Here is a 22795-nt window from a genome sequence, read left to right on the forward strand (position 1 = left end):
AATAATAAAGATTCTTTAAAATGCATTTTAATGGCTTTAATTCTACATTAGGACTCTTAAAGAGGCATTATCTTTGCTTCTGGGTTCTAACAATCCCAGGCTTCCTCCAGGTTGTCTCTGGTTAGGGAGCCCATCAGGGCAAGGAGGTTGGGCAAAGAAGAAATATATATATATATATATATTTAAATATATATTTATATAAATATATTTATATTTTTATATATACATAATTTTATATATACATAATATATACAAAATTATATAAATATGTTTATATATATTTATATAAATATATATATATATATATATAAAACCCTTTCAAGATCTCTCATTCTAGGTATTTATGTATATATGCATACTTTTTTTTCTGGCTAGAATCATAAGAAAGTATTAAAAATGCTTTTTTTGCATAGAAGGACTTTGGGTAAGAGGCATAGTTATCATTTTTCCCTTTAAAAATATTTTCATTAAAAAAATATTTTCATTGAGTTTGAAGTTCTAAATTATACAGATATTAGTTTCATTTTTTGAAGCGATAACAAAGCTTATTTGGACTGTGGGATTATGGGTAATTTTTATTTCCTTAAAAGAAAAAACTTGGGTAATATTATAGTTTTGTTAACAACAATAACACCCAGCAAAAAAAATTTCCCAAACCTGGATTCCATCAGAACTTTTTTTGCCTAATATAATTCACAATTTCTTTGTAGGAATAAAGCTCATACCTAATACAACGTATAAGCAATTTTCTGATAAACTCTAAAGGAACTGAAGACTTGTTCTAAGAAACCCACACACCTGTCAGTCAAGAGTCTAATTACCTCTACCGAAACATAATTTCCTTTTGTGTCCAACCTAACAATGATTATCTATTTCTATAAAGCGTCCCGATCAACAGTAAATCTTTGAATTGGCTCAGTAGACTCCTCCTTTGCAACAAGATTTGTAATAAATTTTAATAAACGGTCATAACTAAATCACTTGGAAACGTTTCCTTTCACACCAGTTTAACATGTTTTAAAAACCTTCGAAATCCTGGGGGATGTACACCTTCGTTACCAGTGTTGATGGATGACAGGGCCATAAACACTATAGAAATGTAACTGTAGGAATGTTTATTCATTCGACAAGAATTTGAGTTCATACCCACTTCAGGCTTTGAAAAGCACTCGAGTTCTACCACGTGCCAGTCACCGTTCTAAGCTATGGGATACAAAAATGAACAAACGGCGTTGAGGGATAAAACTACGGTACCACACAGTATTTCGCGCTTCTGCCTCTTCCCTGGTGGGCGCCTCTCGCCACGGGTCTCTTCCCACGATTCTAGCTGTGCAGAAAAGCCCCGCCCGCTCATCTGCCATTTCTCCAAGCTCTTAGGAGACGGACGGACTACAACTCCCACAATGCCATCCCGGGGCGGGCTCCTTGTAAGGGTTCCACCTTTTTCCTGGCCTTGCGAAGGACGACTACAACTCCCAGAGTGCTCTGCTTCCTCTTTGGAGTGTTATTGCCCCTTTCACGGTGCCGGACGCAGTAGAAGCGGGCAAGAGTGCCAGGTTCGATGTTTTCTGTGTCCTTCCCCGGGGCAGGGACCAGGCGGTGACTTGACCCTTGGGCGCAGAGCCCGGGAGGGAGCGCAGGAGACGCTGTCCCTTCTGCCCGCCTCACCTCGCGCTACTCTTCGTCTTCTCCACCCGCGGCCACCTGAACTCCTGCTCAAGACCGACCGCCCCAGGCAGGGTGGTGGCTTTGCCGCGCCCCCGCCCCCCTCCCCCTCCCCCGGGCCGTGGTGAGGCCGCTGCCCTCGGGGCGGCAGTAGCGGCGTCAGCGCTGGGGAGGCGAAGGAGGGAAGATGGCGTCGGAGCTGGAGCCTGAGGTGCAGGCCCTCGACCGGAGTTTGCTGGAATGTTCAGCTGAGGAGACCGCGGGGGTGAGTGCCTGGACTGGGGCTCGGATGTCCGGCCGTGGCAGGCCGCGCCCCGGGGGAGGAACCGACTCCTGGGAATCCCCAGGCGGCGGGCCCTGACTTGGGGTGACGACCCCGCGCGCGGCGCCTCGCCGTGTAGGTGATGGCCCGGGGAGGCCCCGGATCCTGCTCCTCTCCTTCCCTCTTTATCCACAAGTAGCCGGCAGCGCTGTGGGTGCACCAGCCACCTCGCGTTCCTTTTCGCTCTTCCATTATTCCTCCTTTTCCCCACACTCCCAGTGAGTCTCGCAGCACAGGGCCTTTGCCCTCTATGCCAACTCTGCTTCCTGGTTTTTGGGGGTACTTTGTCTTCCTGATTACTTTTCCGGAGATAAGCGGAGCCTTGCCTCCTCGTTTGAAACCTGCCGCCTTTACTTTGTTTCTGGGACCGGCGGATGCCAAGGACACTGTCCTCCGTCTTTTTCTTTTCAGTGCGTTTTTGCCCTGGTTTGGTCAGTCGACGTTAGTGAATGTACGAAGAGTTAGTGTCTTGACAGGTTTATGGAGTGTGAGAAAGTGGTCGTTGAGACTGGGAGATTAAAACAATAATTCGTCTAGGAGTTGGGGGTAGTTGGACGGAGAACAAACGTTATATAACTTTGAGAGAGCGGCTGTCAATAAATGGAAGCTAGTAATGTGGCCACAGCGTGGTGAGAGCAGTTAATGCCCCAAACTTAAAGCATTCAAAGCCGGTCTTGTACTGAACCTATAATATGAATATGCTCATATAAGTAACAGAGTTATAAAACAATTAATAAAACTCGATGGTATCTTTCCTCCAGAAGGACAGGGAACACCCGTTAGAACAGATTGCCCAGAATGATTATAAGTGGACCAACACAGCTTAGGCCCCACCTTTAGGGCCTCCGATTTAAAAAGTAGTAGGAAGGAAGTGACCTTTGAGCACAAGTCAACAATCTGAATGTTAGGAACAAAATTGTAATGGGGCAGTTTGAGCCTGTTGGTTAGTGAGGAGTTATTTTGAGCGAATTGATGAGGACACTAGAGTCATAGGGGAAGAAAATGTCAGGAGTAGAGGTGAAAAGTTTCAAGAAACACGTTGTTGACTGATGCATCTTTGTTTTTAGACCAACTTCTTTAGTTCCATTTTCATTTACTTTCTGCTTAACATTGCAACAACCAAGGATTTTCCCCATCTGCCTTTCATTTATCGAGAGATTTGAAAAGAAAATGAAAGCTGTGTTCGAAGTAAATTGTAAAATGATGATAATAGCTGTTCCCTATCTACATCATCCTGTCAGTATCCATGTTGATATCTGACCTTTTATTTACCTGATTTTTTTTTTTTTACTCCTGCCATATTTTGCCTGTAACCCAGTGGTACAGGCTATGTACTCTGTTTTCCCAGTTCTAAAAGTGCAAGCTGCTATACACCTGAAACTAACACAACATTGGTAATCAACTATACTCCAATATGAAATAAAATTTTAAATAAAAGTGCAAGCTGTCAAGTGAGAGCTTCTCAAATTTGTTGAGATTTCCTGAGTAAACAGTTATAAAACTAATGCTAGAGACCAGTGCTCCTAGTCCTTGTGTAGTGAAATTCTCAGTCAGATGTAGTGGGGGATATTAAGGGAAATGTAATCAAAATTTAGTACTCTGGACTTGGAGTTTGTAAAGATCAGAGTCTGAGCTACATTTTAGTTTTGCTCTGTTTTCCTTTTAAATGGATTTCTGAATAAGATGGAAAAAAATTTAGTCTGAAGACCAATAAAATTTTTTAAAGAAGATTCAGGCTAGTATTAAAATACAGGATTCTTCAAGCAGTATAATTTGCTCTTACTTTGTGAGGCGTTTATTGTCTGTATTTGGTTAAAACAGCATAACGCTTTAGTATTCTTCCAGCTTCGGCTCCAGCCCAGCCTTTATCACAAATTAAAATGAATAAAGTTTTCTCAGGTTAAAATAAACTTGAGAGAATAAACAAGTAAAGCAGTTACTGCAGCTTTTAGACCTCTGTGACTAGTAATTGGTTGGGATCACATCCGTCTAAAATTACTTAATAAGCACTGGTGTCATCTTTCCCACACTGTATTTACACACTGGCTTTTCTTATTTGTAGAGGAGGAAGGACTTTTTGTGATCCCATCTATTCTTTACTAGAATGCCTCACAAAAGTATTTAAGTACTCCAGTACTTTTAAGTTTAGGATAGTAAAATGACTGGCCCTATGTTCTAGTGTTCTCTTTCCTTTGGTAGAGTTGATCCTGCAAGTATGTTCAGTTTAGTTTGGTCGCTCAATCGTGTCCGACTCTTTGCGACCCTGTGGACTGCAGCATGCCAGGCTCCCCTGTCTATCACCAACTCCCGGTTGTGCAAGTATGACTCCCCTGACACTTCTTGAGTCTATCTACATCTTATGCTCCACAGATTCAATTATATGTTTCAGTGGATGATTATGATTTAAAAAAAGTGGATATATTGTTTCTCCCCAAGTCTGAAAGAACTATGTATTCCTTACAGCAGTTTTATATAGAGTATTATATCTATATTGGTTACTTTTTACCTTAAAATTTTCAGCAGTTTTATATATTGCAATATAATTCACATATCTTACAGTTCAGTTCAGTGGTTTTTAGCATATACAGAGTTGTACAGCCATCACCACGATCAGTTTTAGAACATTTTCATCACCCTTCCAAAAGAAATCCTATATCCATTATCTGTACACTCCTTCTAACCTCCCAGACTCTAGGCCACTGCTAACCTGTTTCTTTGTTTCGATAGATTTGTCTATTCTGGAAATTTCATATAAATGGAGTTATGTAATATGTTGTCTTTTGTGACTGGTTTTTTTCGCTTAGCGTAAGTATTAAAGTTTTGTCCTTATTGTAGCATATATCCTCAATACTTCATTCCTTTTTACTGCCAAATGATAGTCCATTATGTGGACATACCATATTTTATTTATCCATTCATCAGTTGATGGCTATTTGGGTTGTTTCAACTTTTGAGAGATTATGAATTGTGCTACTGTGAACATTTGTGTACAGTTTTTTTGTGGGAATATATGTTTTCATTTTTCTTGGGCATACACCCTGGAGTGGAATTGCTGGGTCAGGATTTGCTAGGCCGAAATGACTGCATCGTTTTACCTTCCTATCAGCAGATGTGAAGTTTTCAGTGGGTTTCACATCCTTGCCAACACTTGTTAATTGTCTCTTTTTCCAATTATAGCCATTCTGTTGGGTGTAAAGTTGGAGCTCTTTATAGTTTTGATTTGTATTTCCCTCGTGACTCATGATGTTGAACATCTTTTCATAAGCTTTTTGGGTTGTTTTTTTTTTTAAGTGTCAATTTGGGTCTTTTGCCTATTTTTAAGTTACATTTTTTCTAGTTCTAATTTTTTCTTAATATAGTCCCGAAAGCTCCATTTCAGCATTAGTGATTGTAGCTTTAGATTGTTTTTTTTATAGTTAACTTACATGTTGATTATCCTTGTTCAAAAGCAAAACCAAATGTGGTTAAAGAATGCAGTTTTAATTTGGCAAAGAATTATAATTAGATCCTGTGATACAAGCTTCCCTTGTGGCTCAGCTGGTAAAGAATCTGCCTGCAATGTGGGAAACCTGGGTTCAATCCTTGGGTTGGGAAGATCCCCTGGAGAAGGGACCCAGTACTCTGGCCCGGAAAATTCTGGGCCAGTACAGACTGGCCCCCTGTACAGTCCATGGGGTCCCAAAGAGTCAGACATGACTGAGCAACTTTCACTTTTCACTGTGATAAAAGAACTAACCCCAAGGGATTCTTTCATTTTTGTGTTTATTATACTTGCTCTCCATCCCAAGGCTGAAAATTAGCTTTCAAAATAGGAGAGAGCCTAGAAACATTGTCATAACATGTTTACTATAGTGGAATGAGTTGACAGTTTCCCCACTTCCCTTATGGAGGACTTCTAATAAGGTAGTGCTTATTACTGTGATGTGCACATTACATGACAGCCGCAAGTGTATGAAATAAGGACAGATTAACATGCAACCAAATTGGAAATCTGGTAATTTTTCCTGTTGAAGAAATAGTTACAATTAGCTTATGTTACTGAGAGCTAATATGAAAAGCTATAGATTTTTTCTTTTGAGAAATATGTAAACCATTATTCTGAAATGCAGCCAGAAATTTTCTCCACCTGCTCATTTTCTCTTCACAGCTTTTTTTTTCTAATCTATACTGTTGCTGGTCACTAATTGTATATCTCCGGTATATAATTCCCATGTAAAGGTACTTTGCTTTGTTTATAAGTGTTTTAAATAAGGTGACTGATTTTTTTTTTTTTCTTAATCAGAAGCTGATATTAGTTTCTGAATTTTTTGTTTAAGAAATCTGAACATATTTGGCCCATCAGTGTTGTTGGAGACACAAGACAACATAATTTCTTTTACAAAGCACCATCCTTTATCCTCCCTGGATCAAAATTCTGCAAAAGTAAACTTTTAAGAGAAATGGCAACATAAAACAAAAAATTGGTGTTAAACAAAACCTTTAAATATGTTGTAAATTAAAAGTGAAGCATAGTTTTCTAGGATCCTGGGGGTGAATTCTTGAATCTTAATGATTGTCTCCCTGGAAGTACTGTTTTAAGAGGAATTTCGTCTCTTTCCTACTTGATAAAAGGAAACAGAGCAAAACTAGTTACATTTGGAAAGGATTGTTTCACTTCAGGGGTAAAGACTTTTTCGCTGTTTTCAATTATAAACTTCCATCCAGCCCTTAACTTATGAACAAGAATTTTACATGTTTAGGAAAAGTTCTCTAAAGTGTGAAATTAACTTGAAAGTTAGTATATACCACCTCATGAATATTTAAAATCTCTCTGTAGAGTTATTTAAAAAAAAAAAGAAGTGGACTGAAGATTATGCAAGTAATAGTTAAAAAGACCTTACACTCTTTTTTTTTAAATGTGTTATTTTATATTGGAGTATAGCCATTAGACGACCTTATACTCTTGTCTTATGGTGTTAGACATCACTTGAATGCACTCTTTGTTAACAAGGATGTAATTTGAGACTTAAACGTTGTAATCTGTAGGTAAACATGAGACCTATGAGTTAACAGTTAACTGCATTTTTATAGAAGTGAGTTGTTCCATGTTTTCTGATTTCAAATTTTTACTTGGTTTAGAGCCAGAAAAAGTTGGTTGTAATTAATGCAAGGAAATATGAAGGACAAATAAACATAGATGGAATTGGTATGGAAGGCAGGAATAAATAAATGACAATGGTATGAAGAAAAATCTTAAGACTTAAGGAAATAGAAAGGGAAAAGAATGGAGGTAGTTTGATGGATGCCTTATTATAGGCCTTATTTGGTTTGGTTTTTAGCGCCTGCACCTGGATTGGCTTTATTTCTGCTTCCATAAAAGCCACATGGAGTATCTTTCTGTAATATCAATGTTAAGTGACAGTCAGTAGTACAGATACATTTATAGTCTTTAGGTTAACGGATTTTACTAAATGCCCACTGGGGCTTGGTTCTGTTTTAGAACTTGGTTGGGGTGGGGAGTTAGAGGAACAGGAGACTACGGTAAGGAATGGGCTGAGGAGGCATCTTAGAGAACGTGAAACATAAACTGAGATCTGAAGAATGAGTAGAAAATAGCCCTGGGAAGCAGAGAGAGGAGCAGTACCACTCAGGAGGAGGAGACTAGGAAGTATAATACAAGACAGAGGGCTTTGTAAACCATGTCAGTGGACTTGTCTTAATCCTAAATAGAAGGGGAAACAGTGACATGATCAGATTGGCATTTTGCAAGAAACACTCTGGTAGTGAGATTGGAAAAATGAACTGTAGAGGGGCCAAACTAGTGGGGATTACCAGTTAGAATATGGTTGCACTAATCTGATGGTTCTGGGCAGTTTGGGGGCAGTGCCAGTAGAGATGGAGAGAAAGAAATGGATGGATTCAACAGATGTTGAGGAGCCCTAATAGACAAGACATGATGATTAATTGACTGTTGGGGTAAGGAAGAAAGATTTCTGCTTTTTTTCTGGTTTGAATACCTGGTAGATGCTGGTGTTTAAAACAGGGAGATGGAGAAAATAGCAGGGGGTTTTGTGTTGTGGGAGATCATGAGTTCAATTTTGGACATATTGAGTTGGTGTCTGAAAGGAAAAACTATTTCTTCTGTTTCTCTTTACATTCACACTAACATTTCCAGCCACCAAATGTAGGGGGGTGGTTTTCCCACATCAAGCAGTTCTCTCCTTCTCAGCAGAGACCGATTGGGTGCCCTACAAGTTGGTCAATTCTGACACTATACACCTGGAGTTAGCATCAGATCCCAAAGATTAAGGGCTCAGTCCCACAAAGCTGCCCCCAGTACTGCTTCAGATGCCACTCACAAGCAGGGGGTCCTCAGGTTACCCACAATTTATGTTGCAAATGAGGGGGGTTCCTGTGACCCCCTCTTTCGGTTCAATAATTTGCTCAGTGGCTGACAGAACTCAAGGAAGCAGTTTATTTACTAGGTTACTTTTTTATTATAAAATGATACAACTCAGGAATAACCAAATGAAATAGAGGAAGGTGTGTGGAACTTCCATGCCCTCTCTGGGCACGTTAGCTCCTCTGCCTGTTCACCAAGCAAGAAGGTGTCTGAACCTCGACATTTTGGAATTTTTATGGAGGCTTCATGCCTCCGTAGGCATGATGATCAAATCATTGGTCATTAGTGATTAACTTCACCTCCAGCACCTCTCCCTTCCCTGAAGTTGGTTGGGATGGAGGCTGTAAGTTCCCACCTATTAATCATGTTCCCCTGGCAACCAGCTCCCCATCCTTAGGGGCTTTCCAAAAGTCACCTCAGTAACTGCAACTCATGTCTGATTGAAAGGGGTTTGCTCTGAATAACAAAAGACACTCCTTTTATCTTTATCTCACTTACACTTAGGAAACTTCAGGAGTTTTAGGAGCTCTGTGCTAAGAATGAGAACACCAAAAGTGTATGTCTTATTGTAAATTACAATATCTCAGTATCTGTTAGATATCTAAGTAGAATTACCACAGGTAGTAGGACATGAAAGTTTGGGTACAGGAAACGGTGGCTTTTTAAGATGTTTTTAGTGTGGAGAGTGAAGGAGAAAGGGTTTAAGCAGAGGTCGATCGGGGGAAAAGAGCATAATCATTAAAACAAAGTTGTGGCATGTCATTTATTAATCATTGAGAAATAGAATTAGTACATTGGCTGTTCATGTTTACTGTATGCTCTTCCTATCAGCAAACTGAAAAGAGAATCCAGATCACAATTAGAGTATCATTTGAGCAAAACAGTTGAAACTAGAAAGGAAGTCAGATGGGCTCAATGGCTAGCGTCTTTGAGATGATTTATTGTGGTTATTTTCCTGGACTGCCTGTAGAAGTTTGCTTCAGAAGTCATTTTGAGCAGATGGGCTCATTTCACTGTTGATTTTGCTTTCACTTTAAGTAGAATTCTAAGATACTGGCTATTGTAGTTAAGTTCTGAATGTTTCACCCTTTTTGAAAAGGCATACAGTGATGAATGTTGTCAATAAAACAATTTATAAGATTCTTTTGTCATTATTTTTTGTGTCTAGGAGAAAATAGATTTATTCAAATTTGCAGTTTATTGACTGTTTAAAAGTATTTTTTCTTTTTTTGAAGAAATGGCTGCAAGCAACTGACCTTACTAAAGAAGTATACCAGCATTTGGCCCACTATGTACCCAAAATCTACTGCAGGGGTCCCAACCCTTTTCCGCAGAAAGAAGACACGTTGGCACACCAAGTTTTGTTGGGACCAATGGAATGGTACCTTTGTGGTGAAGATCCTGAGTTGGGATTTTCCAAACTTGAACAAACAAACAAACCTTCTCATCTTTGTGGTCGTGTTTTTAAAGTGGGAGAACCTACATACTCTTGCAGGTAAGATATTGCCGTTTTCTTTCTTTCTTTCTTGTTTTTATGTGACTTATTTTTTTCTTGAAACCTTACATTTTAATTTTTAAATTATGAAATATTACATATGTATGTATGTGTGTGTGTAAGTCTATACAACAAATATGTATGGTTTAATAACTTATCATAAACAAACATTATTTTCCAGGTCAAGAAATAGAGCATCACCAGGATTTCAGAAACCCATAGTGTTCTTTCTTCCTCCCCCATAGTTAACCCCTGCCTTGACTCTTGTAATGATCACTTTCTTGCTTTTCTTGATAGGGTGATTCTTTTCGATGTTTGAATTATCCCTTGTTTGGCCTTTGAGTGCCCCATCACACTAGCTTCTTGGTCCTTTTCACATGCCTTTCATAGTCTTTGGGTGCTTCTTTGCTTTCTGGCACAAGATGTCCACACCTCACTTTGTACTTACTCTGACCCATATGTGCAATCAGCCACTTATGCAGGGAGTTTCCTTTTAGTTGGGAATGTTAGAAACCATGGTCTGGGTGCTATATGTACTTACTGCTACCAGGTTGACTTTAAATTTCTTTGTTGAGAATTGCGTGTACAAGGGTAGAAGATGGAGAGGAAAGTGCTCTGTTTCCCTTCAGGACTATCTTCTATTTCTCAGAACTAATCATTATTGACAAACTCTTACGTATCCTTCCAGAAATTTTCTGTGCGTATACATGCCCATAAATGGGGCTATCTTAAACATACATATATGCAGACATACATAGAAAAGGGACTATGTTAGATATACTGGGCTAAGTTTTCCTTTCTCTACAAAATCTTGCCATTGACATCTGTCCATATCAGCTCATATAGCTAGATAATATTCCATTGTGTGGATACAGTATTGATTGTATAATATTTTTTTCTTTAAGACTTTTTCCCATACAACTTAATTTTGGTACAACTTCTGGGTGTCTGTGGCAATCTTTCTTTATAGTTAGAATACCGATCGAGAGCTTTTTATATATTGAAGGACTGTTAGATCTAGTGTTTTGTCTATACAGAAACCTAAGTCCCTTATTGATATTTTGAGCAGTAGATCTAGTTTAATCTCATGATTTATAGATGAAGAAACTGAGATCCAATTGTTGCAATAACATCCTTTGTATCAAAAATATCCAGTTCCAAAACATGCATTTGTACGTCATGTCTTTCAGTCTTCAGTTTGGAATGTTGCATTGGTTTTTCTTTGATTTCCATGATCTGGACACTTGACAAGTACAGGCCATTTATTTTGTAAATGCCTGTCAATTTGGGTTTGTCTGTACGCTTCATGGTTAGAGTCAGGTTGTCTCTTTCACAGAAATATTACAGAAATCACTTGTTCTCAGTGTTCCAGTAGCGTATGATTTTGGTTTGGTTCAATAGCTCTGTAACTTTGATCTCTTGATAAGGGGATTTCTGCAAGGCTTCTCTACTGTGGAGTTACCCTTTTTCCCTCTCTAATCATTAAGTATTTGGTGATGAGATACTTTGAGACTATTAAATATCCTATTTCTTACCAAATGTTTAGTTTTTTATTTGTATCAGTATGTATTCATGGAGTCCCATTATTCTGGTGGTCAGAATTGTCCTAGATTTGACCAGTGGGAGGCCCTTCAAGTGGTTTCCCTGGTGGCTCAGATGGTAAAGAATCTGCCTGCAATGTGGGAGACCTGGATTCGATCCCTAGGTTGGGAAGATCCCCTGGAGAAGGGAAAGGCTACCCACTCCAGTATTCTTGCCTAGAGAATCCCCATGGACGCAGGAGCCTGGCGGGCTACAGTCCATGGGGTCACAAAGAGTCAGGCACAACTGAGTGACTAAGCACGCACATACAGGCCCTTCAAGCTGTCTTTGTTCTTTTTTATGTCCCCATCGTTCTTTGAGCACTTCCTTTTTCTGACACAAGATGTTTTGGACACATCTTGGACTTTTCCCTGCCTCAGTTCTGAAATCAACCATTTCTCCAAGGAGCCTGTTCCTTTTTAGTAGAGATCAGTGTTCAGAAATAAAATACTAAGTCAACTTGTTGCCGTTGGTATGTCACTAATCCCAAACCCTGTCAATGGATCTGTGTATCTGTATGTAGGTCTCTCTAGTTCCAGTCCAGCACCACAGGATTCTTTCTTGTTTTCGTCCTTTGCTTATTTTATCTCTTCTCTAATGATGCCGTGTGTGTCTGTGTATGGGGCCATCCCAGGGGAGAACAGGTTGGGTGCTGGTTTGAATGCTTTGTAGGGAGGGCTTGATTAAATTGACAGTTCTGAGAGCTTCCATGACTAGAAGAAAAAGAAGTAGAAAGAATCTTGTTTTCAGCAGTGATCATGGAATCGGCTTTTGGGGGTTTGGAGGAGTGGAGGTGGGATGACAGGAGGAGGAATGTATTTACTCCCTCAGTGACAGTGGTGCACGGAAAAGCTGGCTGCCTGTGTTTGAAGATTAAGTGTGCCTGTAGGATTTGTGGGTGAAACCAAGTCAGGGATGATCTCAGAAGAGTTTTCCTGTATGTGTGTGGTGGAGGCTGGAGTGGGTAGCCTATCCCTTCTCTAGCAGATCTTCTCGACCTAGGAATCAGACTGGGGTCTCCTGCATTGCCGGTGAATTCTTAACCAGCTGAGCCACCAGGGGTGTTTATTCCCTGAGTGACTGAAGAGAGAGAGCAGGCTGCAGTGACCTGCACTCGGACAGACAGGTAGCCTGGAGTGGGGAGAGGGACATAACTATGGTGGCCCCCCAGCACTCAAGCTTGAACCAGACTCTTAGAGGGTGTTTCTAAACTTTGTTGTTACTTAAAGTTGGCCGACTCCAGGTTAAGGGCCCAGACTTCTACAAGATTGTATAAAATGCAACTGAAAGTTGGGGACCTCTTGAGCCACACTCAATTCTGATCTGCTGGTTACAAATTTCAGGCATCTCCATAGATTAACTTAGGTTGGATAATTCACTGGAACAATTCACAGAACTCAGGGAAATGTTGTAGTTACGATTAAAGTTGTATCATAGCAAAAACACACAAATCTGAACCAGTCAAAAGGCAGGATTTCCAAGTGCAATGTTTTCTTGTTCTCAGGGACATATTATTATCTTCCTAACACATTTACTGCATGACAACAAAGTATTGCCAACCAGGGAACCTCACCCAAGCTTAGGTGTCCAGAGTTTTTATTGGGATTTCTTATATTGAATAATGATTAATTGAATCATTGCCCACATAATTCAGTTTCCAATTCCACTACCCTTCCCAGTGTCAGAGCTGTGCCTGAAAGCCCCAGCCCTCTGATCACATGATATTAGCCCTCTAATCACTTGGTTGGTTTTCTGGTATGGCCAGTCTCCAGTCTGAGTTACTTAATTCTGCCGGTGCTCTGTGACAGCCTAGAGGGGTCGCACGGGGACGGAGGTGGTAGGGAGGTTCAAGAGGGAGGGGATATGTATGCCCTTGGCTGATTCTTGATGTGTGGCAGAAACCATCACATTATTGTAAAGTAATTCAGTTCAGTTCAGTCATGTCCAACTCTTTGCGTCCCCATGGACTTCAGCACATCAGGCTTCCCTGTCCATCACCAAGTCCCAGAGCTTGCTCAAACTCATGCCCATTGAGTCAGTGATGCCATACAACCATCTTATCCTCTGTTGTCCCCTTCTCCTCCTGCCTTCACTCTTGCCCAGTATCAGGGTCTTCTTCAGTGAGTCTGTTCTTCACATCAGGTGGCTAAAGTACTGGAGTTTCAGCTTCAGCATCAGTCCTTCCAATGAATATTCAGGACTGATTTCCTTTAAGATTGACTGGTTTGATCGCCTCACAGTCTGAGGGACTCTCAGAGTCTTCTCCAAACCACAATTCAAAAGCATCAATTCTTTGGTGCTCAGCTTTCTTTATGGTCCAATTCTCACATCTATACATGACTGCTGGAAAAACTATTGCTTTGACTAGAGGGACCTTTGTTGGCAAAGTAATGTCTCTGCTTTTTAATATGCTGTATAGATTGGTCATAGCTTTTCTTCCAAGGAGCAAGCATCTTTTAATTTCATGGCTGCAGTCACCATCTGCAGTGATTTTGGAGCCCCGCAAAATAAAGTCTGTCACTGTTTCCATTGTTTCCCCGTCTGTTTGCCATGAAGTGATGGGACCAGATGCCATGATCTTAGTTTTCTGAATGTTGAGTTTTAAGCCAACTTTTTCACTCTCTTCTTTCACTTTCATCAAGAGGTTCCTTAGTTCCTCTTTGCTTTCTGCCATGAGGGTGTTATCATCCTCATATTTGAGGTTATTGATATTTCTCCCAGCAATCTTGATTCCAGCTTGTGCCTCATCCAGATGGCATTTCACATGATATACTCTGCATATAAGTTAAATAAGCAGGGTGACAGTATACTCCTTTCCTGATTTGGAACCAGTCTGTTGTTCCATGTCCAGTTCTAACTGTTGCCTCTTGACCTGCATACCGATTTCTTAGGAGGCAGATCAGGTGGTCTGGTATTCCCATCTCTTTAAGAATTTTCCACAGTTTGTTGTGATCCACACAGTCAAAGGCTTTGGTGTAGTCAGTAAAACGGAAGTAAATGTTTTTCTGGAACTCTGTTGCTTTTTCGGTGATGCAGTGGATGTTGGCAATTTGATTTCTAAATCCAGCTTGAACATCTGGATTTCACAGTTCATGTACTGTTGAAGCCTGACTTGGAGAGTTTTGAGCATTACTTTGCTAGTGTGTGAGATGAGGGCAACTGTGCAGTAGTTTGAGCATTCTTTGGCATTGCCTTTCTTTGGGATTGGGATGAAGACTGAACTTTTCCAGTCTTGTGCCCACTGCTGGCACAAATTTGCTGGCATATTGAGTGCAGCACTTTCACAGCATCATCTCTTGGGATTTGAAATAGCTCAACTGGAGTTCCATCACCTCCACTAGCTTTGTTCGTAGTGATGCTTCCTAAGGCCCACTTGACTTCACATTCCAGGATGTCTAGCTCTAGGTGAGTGATCACACCATCGTGGTTATCTGGGTCATGAAGATCTTTTTTGTATAGTTCTTCTGTGTCTTCTTGCTACCTCTTCTTAATATCTTTTGCTTCTGTTAGGTCCATACCGTTTCTGTCCTTTATTGTGCCCATCTTTGCATGAAATGTTCCCTTGGTATCTCAAATTTTCTTGAAGAGAGTAAAGTAATTATCTGCCAATTAAAAATAAAATTTAAAAATAACAAGTTACTTCATTAGTATAAACTATCAGATATGTGGGTGGGGTGGAAGTGTAAATAACAAAGACACTCCTATATATGGGAAATTTCAAGGATTTAAAGTTACTTCCTAGGAACCCCAGACAAAGGTGAGCCAAACTCTTTATCACACAGTTGTTAAGAAAGTAAATGAGGTCCTTTGTGTAGTGCTTTCCGCAATATTTGATACATAATAAACTCTTGGTAAATGGCCATGCTGGGGTCTGAGGATCAATGTCTTATGTTTAAAGTAGTACATGAAACTCAGTACCTTGATAAGATGACATGGAGTCTGTTATTTGGAAAGATGAAATATGGTTATTGGAATTCTGGAAGAGTTTCTAAACTAGACCCTTTAGGAAAAAGGTGACTTATGTCTGTAGGTTGGAGATTTTCTTTAACCAGAAAAAATGATACTCAGGAGTCTTTAAAATGAATCTATGAAGGAAATTAAGTTAATTTTTCTGTTACTTGTTCATCATTTCTAAAATCGTATAGATCTCAGATCATCTCGCTGAAGCCTCTGTGATGTCAGAAAAAGCTATCTGTTTTCAGACAGTAGGCTAATTTTTATATTTGTCTATGCTTAGTTGGGCTTCCCTGGTGGCTCAGATGGTAAAGAATCCGCCTACAATGTGGGAGACCTGGGTTGGGAAGATCCCCTGGAGAAGGGAAAGGCTACCCACTTCAGTATTCTTGCCTGGAGAATCCCCATGGGCAGATGAGCCTGGCAGGCTACTATCCATGGGGTCCCAAGGAATGGGACACGACTGAGCTACTTTCACTTTCGCTTTTTCATACTTGGTTCACTATTAGGAAAAATGGAATCAAACCTGGCACTTGTTATTTCTTTCTAAATAGAGATGGTTGTTATTAGGGACAATCATGTTAGTGTGATGTTGATCATAAGTACTTATATTTTGACATCTCATAACCATTAAGAAAAATAAAATAGTAAAATATGAAATCATACTTTGGTTATGAGTTTAACATTAAGTTAGTTCCATTGTTTTTTGTTGCAAAGTTAAATTAAAAACATTCTTATTTAACATTTAAAAGCTTACTGCTTGAATATTACAGATAACCAGAATTTGGAGTCGGGCGTTATGCTGCCATCGGTTAGGAATATTCTTTTTTTTTTTTTAACATTCACAATCAATATTTATTTAGCTTGACACTAAAAATATAGGTGTGTAAGTTACATATATATATAGGGAGAGAGAGAGAGAGAGAAATAGATATAGATATATAATTGACAAGACCCACAAGGCAAGGATTGTTACAAATATCTTATTAGTAGGGGCTTCCCTGGTAAAGAATCTGCCTGCAATGCAGGAGGCCAAAGTTCAATCCCTGGGTCGAGAAGATCCCCTGGAGAAGGGCATGGGTACTCACTCCACTGTTCTTGCCTGGATAATCCCATGGACAGAGAAGCCTGATGGGCTACAGTCCATGGGGTTGCAAGGCAGAGATTATTACAAATAGTATATTAGTAAAAACTGAATATATTACTGCTAAGGAAACTGAGGCACAGAGATTAAAACCTAATAAATTATGGGAATAGTTTAAAGCCTAATAAATTATGGGAATGTTTATTTAAATGTCAAAAAATAATTTGTACTACCGTGTCCTTTAATTCATGTTCAATTAGTTTTAATGTACTATATTAATTTTAATTTAATCTTGTAGAGATGCTCATATCAATCTCTACCTGAAAGCCCTTTCATTTCTACTATCAATTCTGCTCACATTCCCCCCAGTGAGTTATTTCCATACACTTATCTTTAGGAATATTCTTAGCACATGTTTCCAGATAGTACTTTATGATTCTTTGTTATGAACAATTTTGCTTCTTTAATTTTTTTAAACATTGAGTCTATCAGTAATGATAGATGAGGTTATGCTAAAAATAAGCAACAAACCTGCCATCTCAGAAACTTTAAATACCCAAAATACATTTATTACTCAGACTGTGTGACCAGATTGGTGGGGGTGATGAGTGGAGGGCTCTTCTCTAAGTAGTTATTTTATACCGTGTGGCATCACAGTCAACTTCATATGTTTTTAAGGGTCACAGAGCAAGGAAAGAGAAGGATCTTACACAGCAGATAAATTGCTCTGGCTCAAAAGTGACGACCATGCCTATATCCCTTTAGCTAGAATTAGTTAGAAGGCCTCTGTCTGACTGCAAAACAGGGCAAGGAAGTGTAATTTTCCTGTGTCTGGTAGAGATGCAGACTTGAAAGTGGGTGAACATTAGAAGTGTTTTCAGTGATCTTTAGAGTTTGGGTGTTATTTTTCCTTCCTCACAGGGTTGTTAGGATAGAAAGAGGTATAGTATAGAAAAGCACTTAGGGAACTATAAGGAATTTTTATATGTAAGATTTTTTAAGCCGAATACTCAGTCTTAAAATTTATTATTAAAAAAAAAATTCATTATTGAGCCATGAGTAATAAATATGTTAGGCAGAGGGAAAGAGGTGGTTTCATTCCTTTTCTCTCTGGAAGTATAGAACTCTAATATGGAAGAAACACTTATTTTCAGTAAGAATAGTTTGTTCAATTTTTTGCTTTTTAAAAAACTTGAGGAGAAGGAAATGGCAACCCACTCCAGTGTTCTTGCCTGGAGAATCCCAGGGACGACGGAGCCTGGTGGGTTGCCGTCTACGGGATCGCACAGAGTTGGACACGACTGAAGCGACGCAGCAGCAGCGGCGGCAATGTGCTTGAATACCGAGAGAAGGTTACACAGCCGGGAGAAGGGTTTGGTTACAGGCTAGCAATAAAATATACAAAATCAATGTCCCCACAGCCCTGCGCAGAAAAGACAAATTTGAAATGCACGAAAATACATTTTATACAGAAAGTCATCACAGTACACAATGTGATAAAGCTGTGAGTAGCAGTTACAGTCATAATACCAAACAATGAATACTGATGCAACCAAATTGAAAGAATATTGGGAGGATGGAGAGATGGTAGTGTGTGCAGAGGAGAGGGAGGTGAAAGAAAGCCCTTCCATGATGGAAATTCAAAAGAAAATACCTAAAACTGAAACACTATTGAGGAACATGTGATTTGGAGACAAATACAAAGTAAATCGGCAAAAAAAAAAGAAAAAACTTGAACACTTGATCTTTTTTTAGTACTATTTTAAGACTTTTTTAAAAAAACATGAATGGTATAGAGATTGAAATCATTGCTGTGTTACTTTAAAAAAATATTTGTTACCCCTAATTATGGATGTGATACATGAATGAAATTATACTGTGTGTATTTGTAAATGTGGCTTTTTTTCATGAAACAGTTTGTCTTAGAGCTCTTTCTCAGTCAATTTATATAAATCTACTTCATTCTTTTAACTGCTGTATTTCCACAGTAAGGCCAGGCCATGATTTATTTGTTTGCCCTGTTAATGAAATGAGAATGGAAATTTTCTAGGAATTTTTTTTGTCCTGTAGCAAACCATGCTGCAGGGAACATTCTGTACCTATTTGTATACATCTCTTTTTATACACATTTTAGTATTTTCCAAGATAGATGCCTATTAATAGAAACAGAATTTCATTGCCGTGTGTTATCACTGTGGTCTTCATTGTATTGGAATTTCCCTTGTCTAGTTTGCTCTCTCCAACCTGGGAAAGTAACAGAAAGTGGGTAGTTGGTATCTCCTAGATAGGTTGAATTTCTGGGGTTGTCTAAAATGAATCTTGTATTCTTGGTTTGGATATTTATGGTCATTTTTATTTACTTTTTTTTAATGCACCAATTTGGTGTAAGATCGAACATAGCCATACATGGGGTATAATACCAACTTTACATGTATGCCTTTTATCCAGTTATTAGGGAATAGTAGATGTATGAATAGGTTACTGTGGGGTAATCCTTTTAGATAAGGAAATTTGGGTTTACATCACCAAAATTTTCCTAATGACACCCTATTTGAGTTCTTTATTTCTTAGAGGAAAATTTATGTATTTCAAAAGGCGCAAATCTTAATTGTACATTTTTGACAATAGTTAACCTCATGTAACTCACATCCTGTCAAACAGAACATTTCTGTCTGACTGGAAATTTCCTTGTTAAGGACTCCAAGCCCTAGGTAACCACTATTCTGATATTTTCACCTTAGATTAATTTTGTCCATTCTAAAACTTCGTCAAAATGAAATCATACTCCTTTGTGCCTGGCTTCTTTTACTCAGCGTAATGTATATCTGATTCATCTAGAATCCTATAATTATTAGAAATTGTTTCCACTTGTATTGCTGAGTAGTTGTCCATTGTATGACTGTACTGTCATTGCCCATAATCCATTGTTCTACTGATGAACATTTGAGTTGTTTCAGTTTGAGGTTATCATAAGTCTTCTATGGCTTTTTTTTAATCAGCTCATTCTGTTTTTTGGTAGAAATTTAAAATATTTTAAAGGAAAGGAAAATGGTAGTTTGTTTCATAAATCATATCAGCTTATGCCAACATTATTTTAAATGCAACATAGTCAAGTATTAAACAGTATTATTTTATCCTTAACTTTAAATCTGTGTATTTAAAATGCCAATAAAGGAATTCCCTGGTGATCCAATGGTTGGAATTCAGCTTCCACTGCAAGGGGCATAGGTTCGGTCCTGGTTGGGGAACTAAGATCGAGCATGCTGCATGGCATAGCCAAGCAATTTTTAAAAATAAAAGAACAAATAATAAGTCTTACACTATTAAAAATCTTCAGCTTTTTATGACACACTTAAGGAATATTAAGACACCATTGGTTGTTGGTTGTTTATTCCCAAGTCGTGTCCAACTCTTCTGCCCACGCTCCTCTGTCCACGGGATTTCCCAGGCAAGAAATGGGAGTGGGTTGCCGTTTCCTTCTCCAGGGGATCTTTACAACCCAGAGATTGAACCCACGTCTCCTACATTGCAGGCAGATTCTTTACCACTGAGCCACCAGGAAAGACACCAGTAAGATAAGCTTTTCTATACTGTTATTATTCTGATAGAGTGAACACTCTTAGCTGATCCATTAGTTGCTGGCCATGACTATTTGCAAACAAGTCTTTGTGTGGACGTATGTTTAATTATGGGCTTCCCTGCTGGCTCAGTGGTAAAGAATCTGCTTGCAGTGCAAGAGATGCAGGAGACGCGGATTTGATTCCTAGGTTGGAAAGATTCCCTGAAGGAGAAATGGCAACCCGCTCCAGTATTCTTGCCTGGGAAATTCCATGGACAGAGGAATCTGGTGGGCTACAGTCCATGGGGTCACAAAGAGTCTGACACGACTGAGCAATTGTGTGCACATGCACAGGCGCGTGTGCACACACACACACACATTTAATTGTTAGTGGATTCTACCCCAGGAGTAGAATTGCTGCATCAAAGGACAAGTATGTTTGAACTTAATAAGAAACTGGCAAAATTTTTTCTAAAAAAAAAATTTTTTTCCCAGCAATAGTGTTCCACTTGCTCCATATTCTCACCAACATTTGATTTTGTCAGTCTTTTAAACTTCAGCTATCCTATATAGTGATATCTCAATATGGTTTTAATTTTCTTTGATAACTAATGATGTTGGTGCAATTTTACATGTGTTCATTGCCCACTGAACTAATGAGGTTTTTGTTCAAGTCTTTTTTTTTTTATTGGCTTCATTATCTTTTTATTACTGAGTTTTGGAGTTGTTTATGAATTCTGGATACAAGCCCTTTGTGAGACAGATTTTATGAGTGTCTCCTCTAAGTCTGTGACTTGCCTGGATGGTATCTTATGATGGCGGAAGTTTTAAATTTTAATGGTTTAACTTTCCAACTTTTAAATTTTATGAGAATTGTTTCTTGTGTTAAAGAAATGTCTGCCTTCTCCAAGGTGACAAAAATATTCTCTCAGTTTTCTCCTGTAAACTTTGAAGTTTTAGATTTTATATCTGGGTCTGTGATCTGTCTCAAAACTGATTTTTTTAATAAAGTTTAAGGTATAAGGGTTGAGCTTCACTTCCTTATTACTTGTGGGGATCCAGTTGTTCTAGCACCATTTTTTTACTTTTCACATTAAATTGCTTTGGTACCGAAGACTCTTGACCATATGAGTGTGGGTCTATTTCAAAATACTAATCAATTCCATTCATTGATACGGCTATTCTAATGCCAATAACAACATTAACTGGATTACTGTAACTTTGTAGTAAACTTCGTATTGATTTCATTTTTGCTTCTTTAAAGTTTCTTTTCTCTATTTCAGATCCTTTACATTTTATGAATTTTAGAATTAGCTTGTCAGTGTCTTTTTTAAGTCTCTTGTTAAGTCTTTCTAAGAAAGACTGCTGAGATTAAGATTAGTACTGCATTGGTTTGAGGAGAATTGACATTTTAACAATACTGAGTTTTCCAGTCCATGAACATCTTCTATCTCTCCATTTATTGAGGTCTTCTTTAATCTCTTTTAACTGTCTTATAGTTTTTATATAAAAGCTATACATACCTTTTGTTACATATTTATTCCTGAGTATTTTATGATGGTATTTTTTTCTTAGTTTTAATTTCATTTTTCTTTTGTGAGTATAAAGAAATAGAATTGGTTTCTGATATCGAACTTGTATCTGTGAGCTTGTAAAACTCATTTAGTAGTTCTAGTAGTTTCTGTTTTCTTCTAGTTTTAGTTCTTTAGGATTTTTGCATAATTGTGTCCTCTCTGAATGGGGACAATTGTATTTGTTCTCGCTCAACCTTTCTGTCTTGTATTTTTTTGTGCCTTACTACACTGGTGAAAGAGGACATCCTTGCCTTGGATGGAAGGCATTCAGTCTGTTACCATAAAGTATGTTGTTATCGTTTTCTCATATACATCCTTTATCTCATTAAGGACATTTCCTTCTGTTCCTAGTTTGCTGAGTTTTTTTATTATTATAATAAATGACTGAATGTTATCCAGTGCTTTAATTATATCTTCTAAGATTACTATAATTTTCCTTTTTTATTCTATAAATAGTTGCATTGATTGATTTTTTTTCCCAAATGGTTTTCATTACTAAGATAAACTCTACTTGATCATCATGTATTATAAGCTTTATATATTGCTGGATTCAATTTGCTAGTATTTTATTAAGGTTTTTTTATGTCTGTAATCCATGAAATATACCATCTGTCACTTTCTTGTAATGTCTTTATCTGGTTTTGGTAACAGAGTTATGCTAGCCTTATGAAATGAGTTGAGAAATATAGAAAAAAAGGAATATCTTTGAAGAGTTTGTATAAAATTGGTATGAGTTCTTCCTTCAGTGTTTTTGGGGTTTTTTTCAGTTTTGAAAAGTTTTATTAAAAATTTTTTTAAATTTATTTTTTTATTGAAGGATACTTGCTTTATAGAATTTTGTTGTTTTTCTTTCAAACCTCAACTTGAATCAGCCATATATCCCCTCCCTTTTGAACTTCCCTCCCATTTCCCTCACCATCCCACCCCTCCGTCAGTGTTTTCTTCAGAGGAAAATTTTGATAACAAGTTAAATTTCTTTGATCCTTGATTAGTTATTTAGAACTTTATTTCATCTTGTGTCATGTTTGGTACATTGTGATTTTCGAGAAATATGTTTCATTGTATTATGCCAAATTTATTGGCATTAAGTTCTTAGGTCATTGATATCTACAGTATCTATTGTGAAGTCTCTTTCTTTGTAAAATTAGTAATTTGTATTTTCTCTTTGAAAAGATTCAT

General features: G+C 38.3%; 1 protein-coding gene across 5 annotated transcripts in view; it reads left to right on the forward strand.

Annotated features, from left to right (window-relative positions):
• The first annotated feature begins 1509 nt into the window (after window positions 1-1509).
• Window positions 1510-22795, forward strand: part of UBR2 (ubiquitin protein ligase E3 component n-recognin 2) — a 102157-nt gene continuing 80871 nt past the window's right edge. For 2 of the 5 annotated variants that reach the window (XM_043449355.1, XM_043449356.1), the window contains exons 1-2: window positions 1519-1930; window positions 9605-9864. In XM_043449355.1, coding sequence (XP_043305290.1) covers window positions 1853-1930; window positions 9605-9864 — 338 coding nt within the window. In that variant the 5' untranslated portion in view covers window positions 1519-1852. Of the gene's footprint in view, window positions 1931-9604; window positions 9865-22795 lie in introns of all 5 variants that reach the window. The other 3 variants (XM_043449357.1, XR_006265938.1, XM_043449354.1) reach the window with 3 other exon arrangements.

Source organism: Cervus canadensis, chromosome 28, assembly GCF_019320065.1.
Source record: "Cervus canadensis isolate Bull #8, Minnesota chromosome 28, ASM1932006v1, whole genome shotgun sequence".
Classification (NCBI taxonomy): Eukaryota; Metazoa; Chordata; class Mammalia; order Artiodactyla; family Cervidae; genus Cervus; species Cervus canadensis.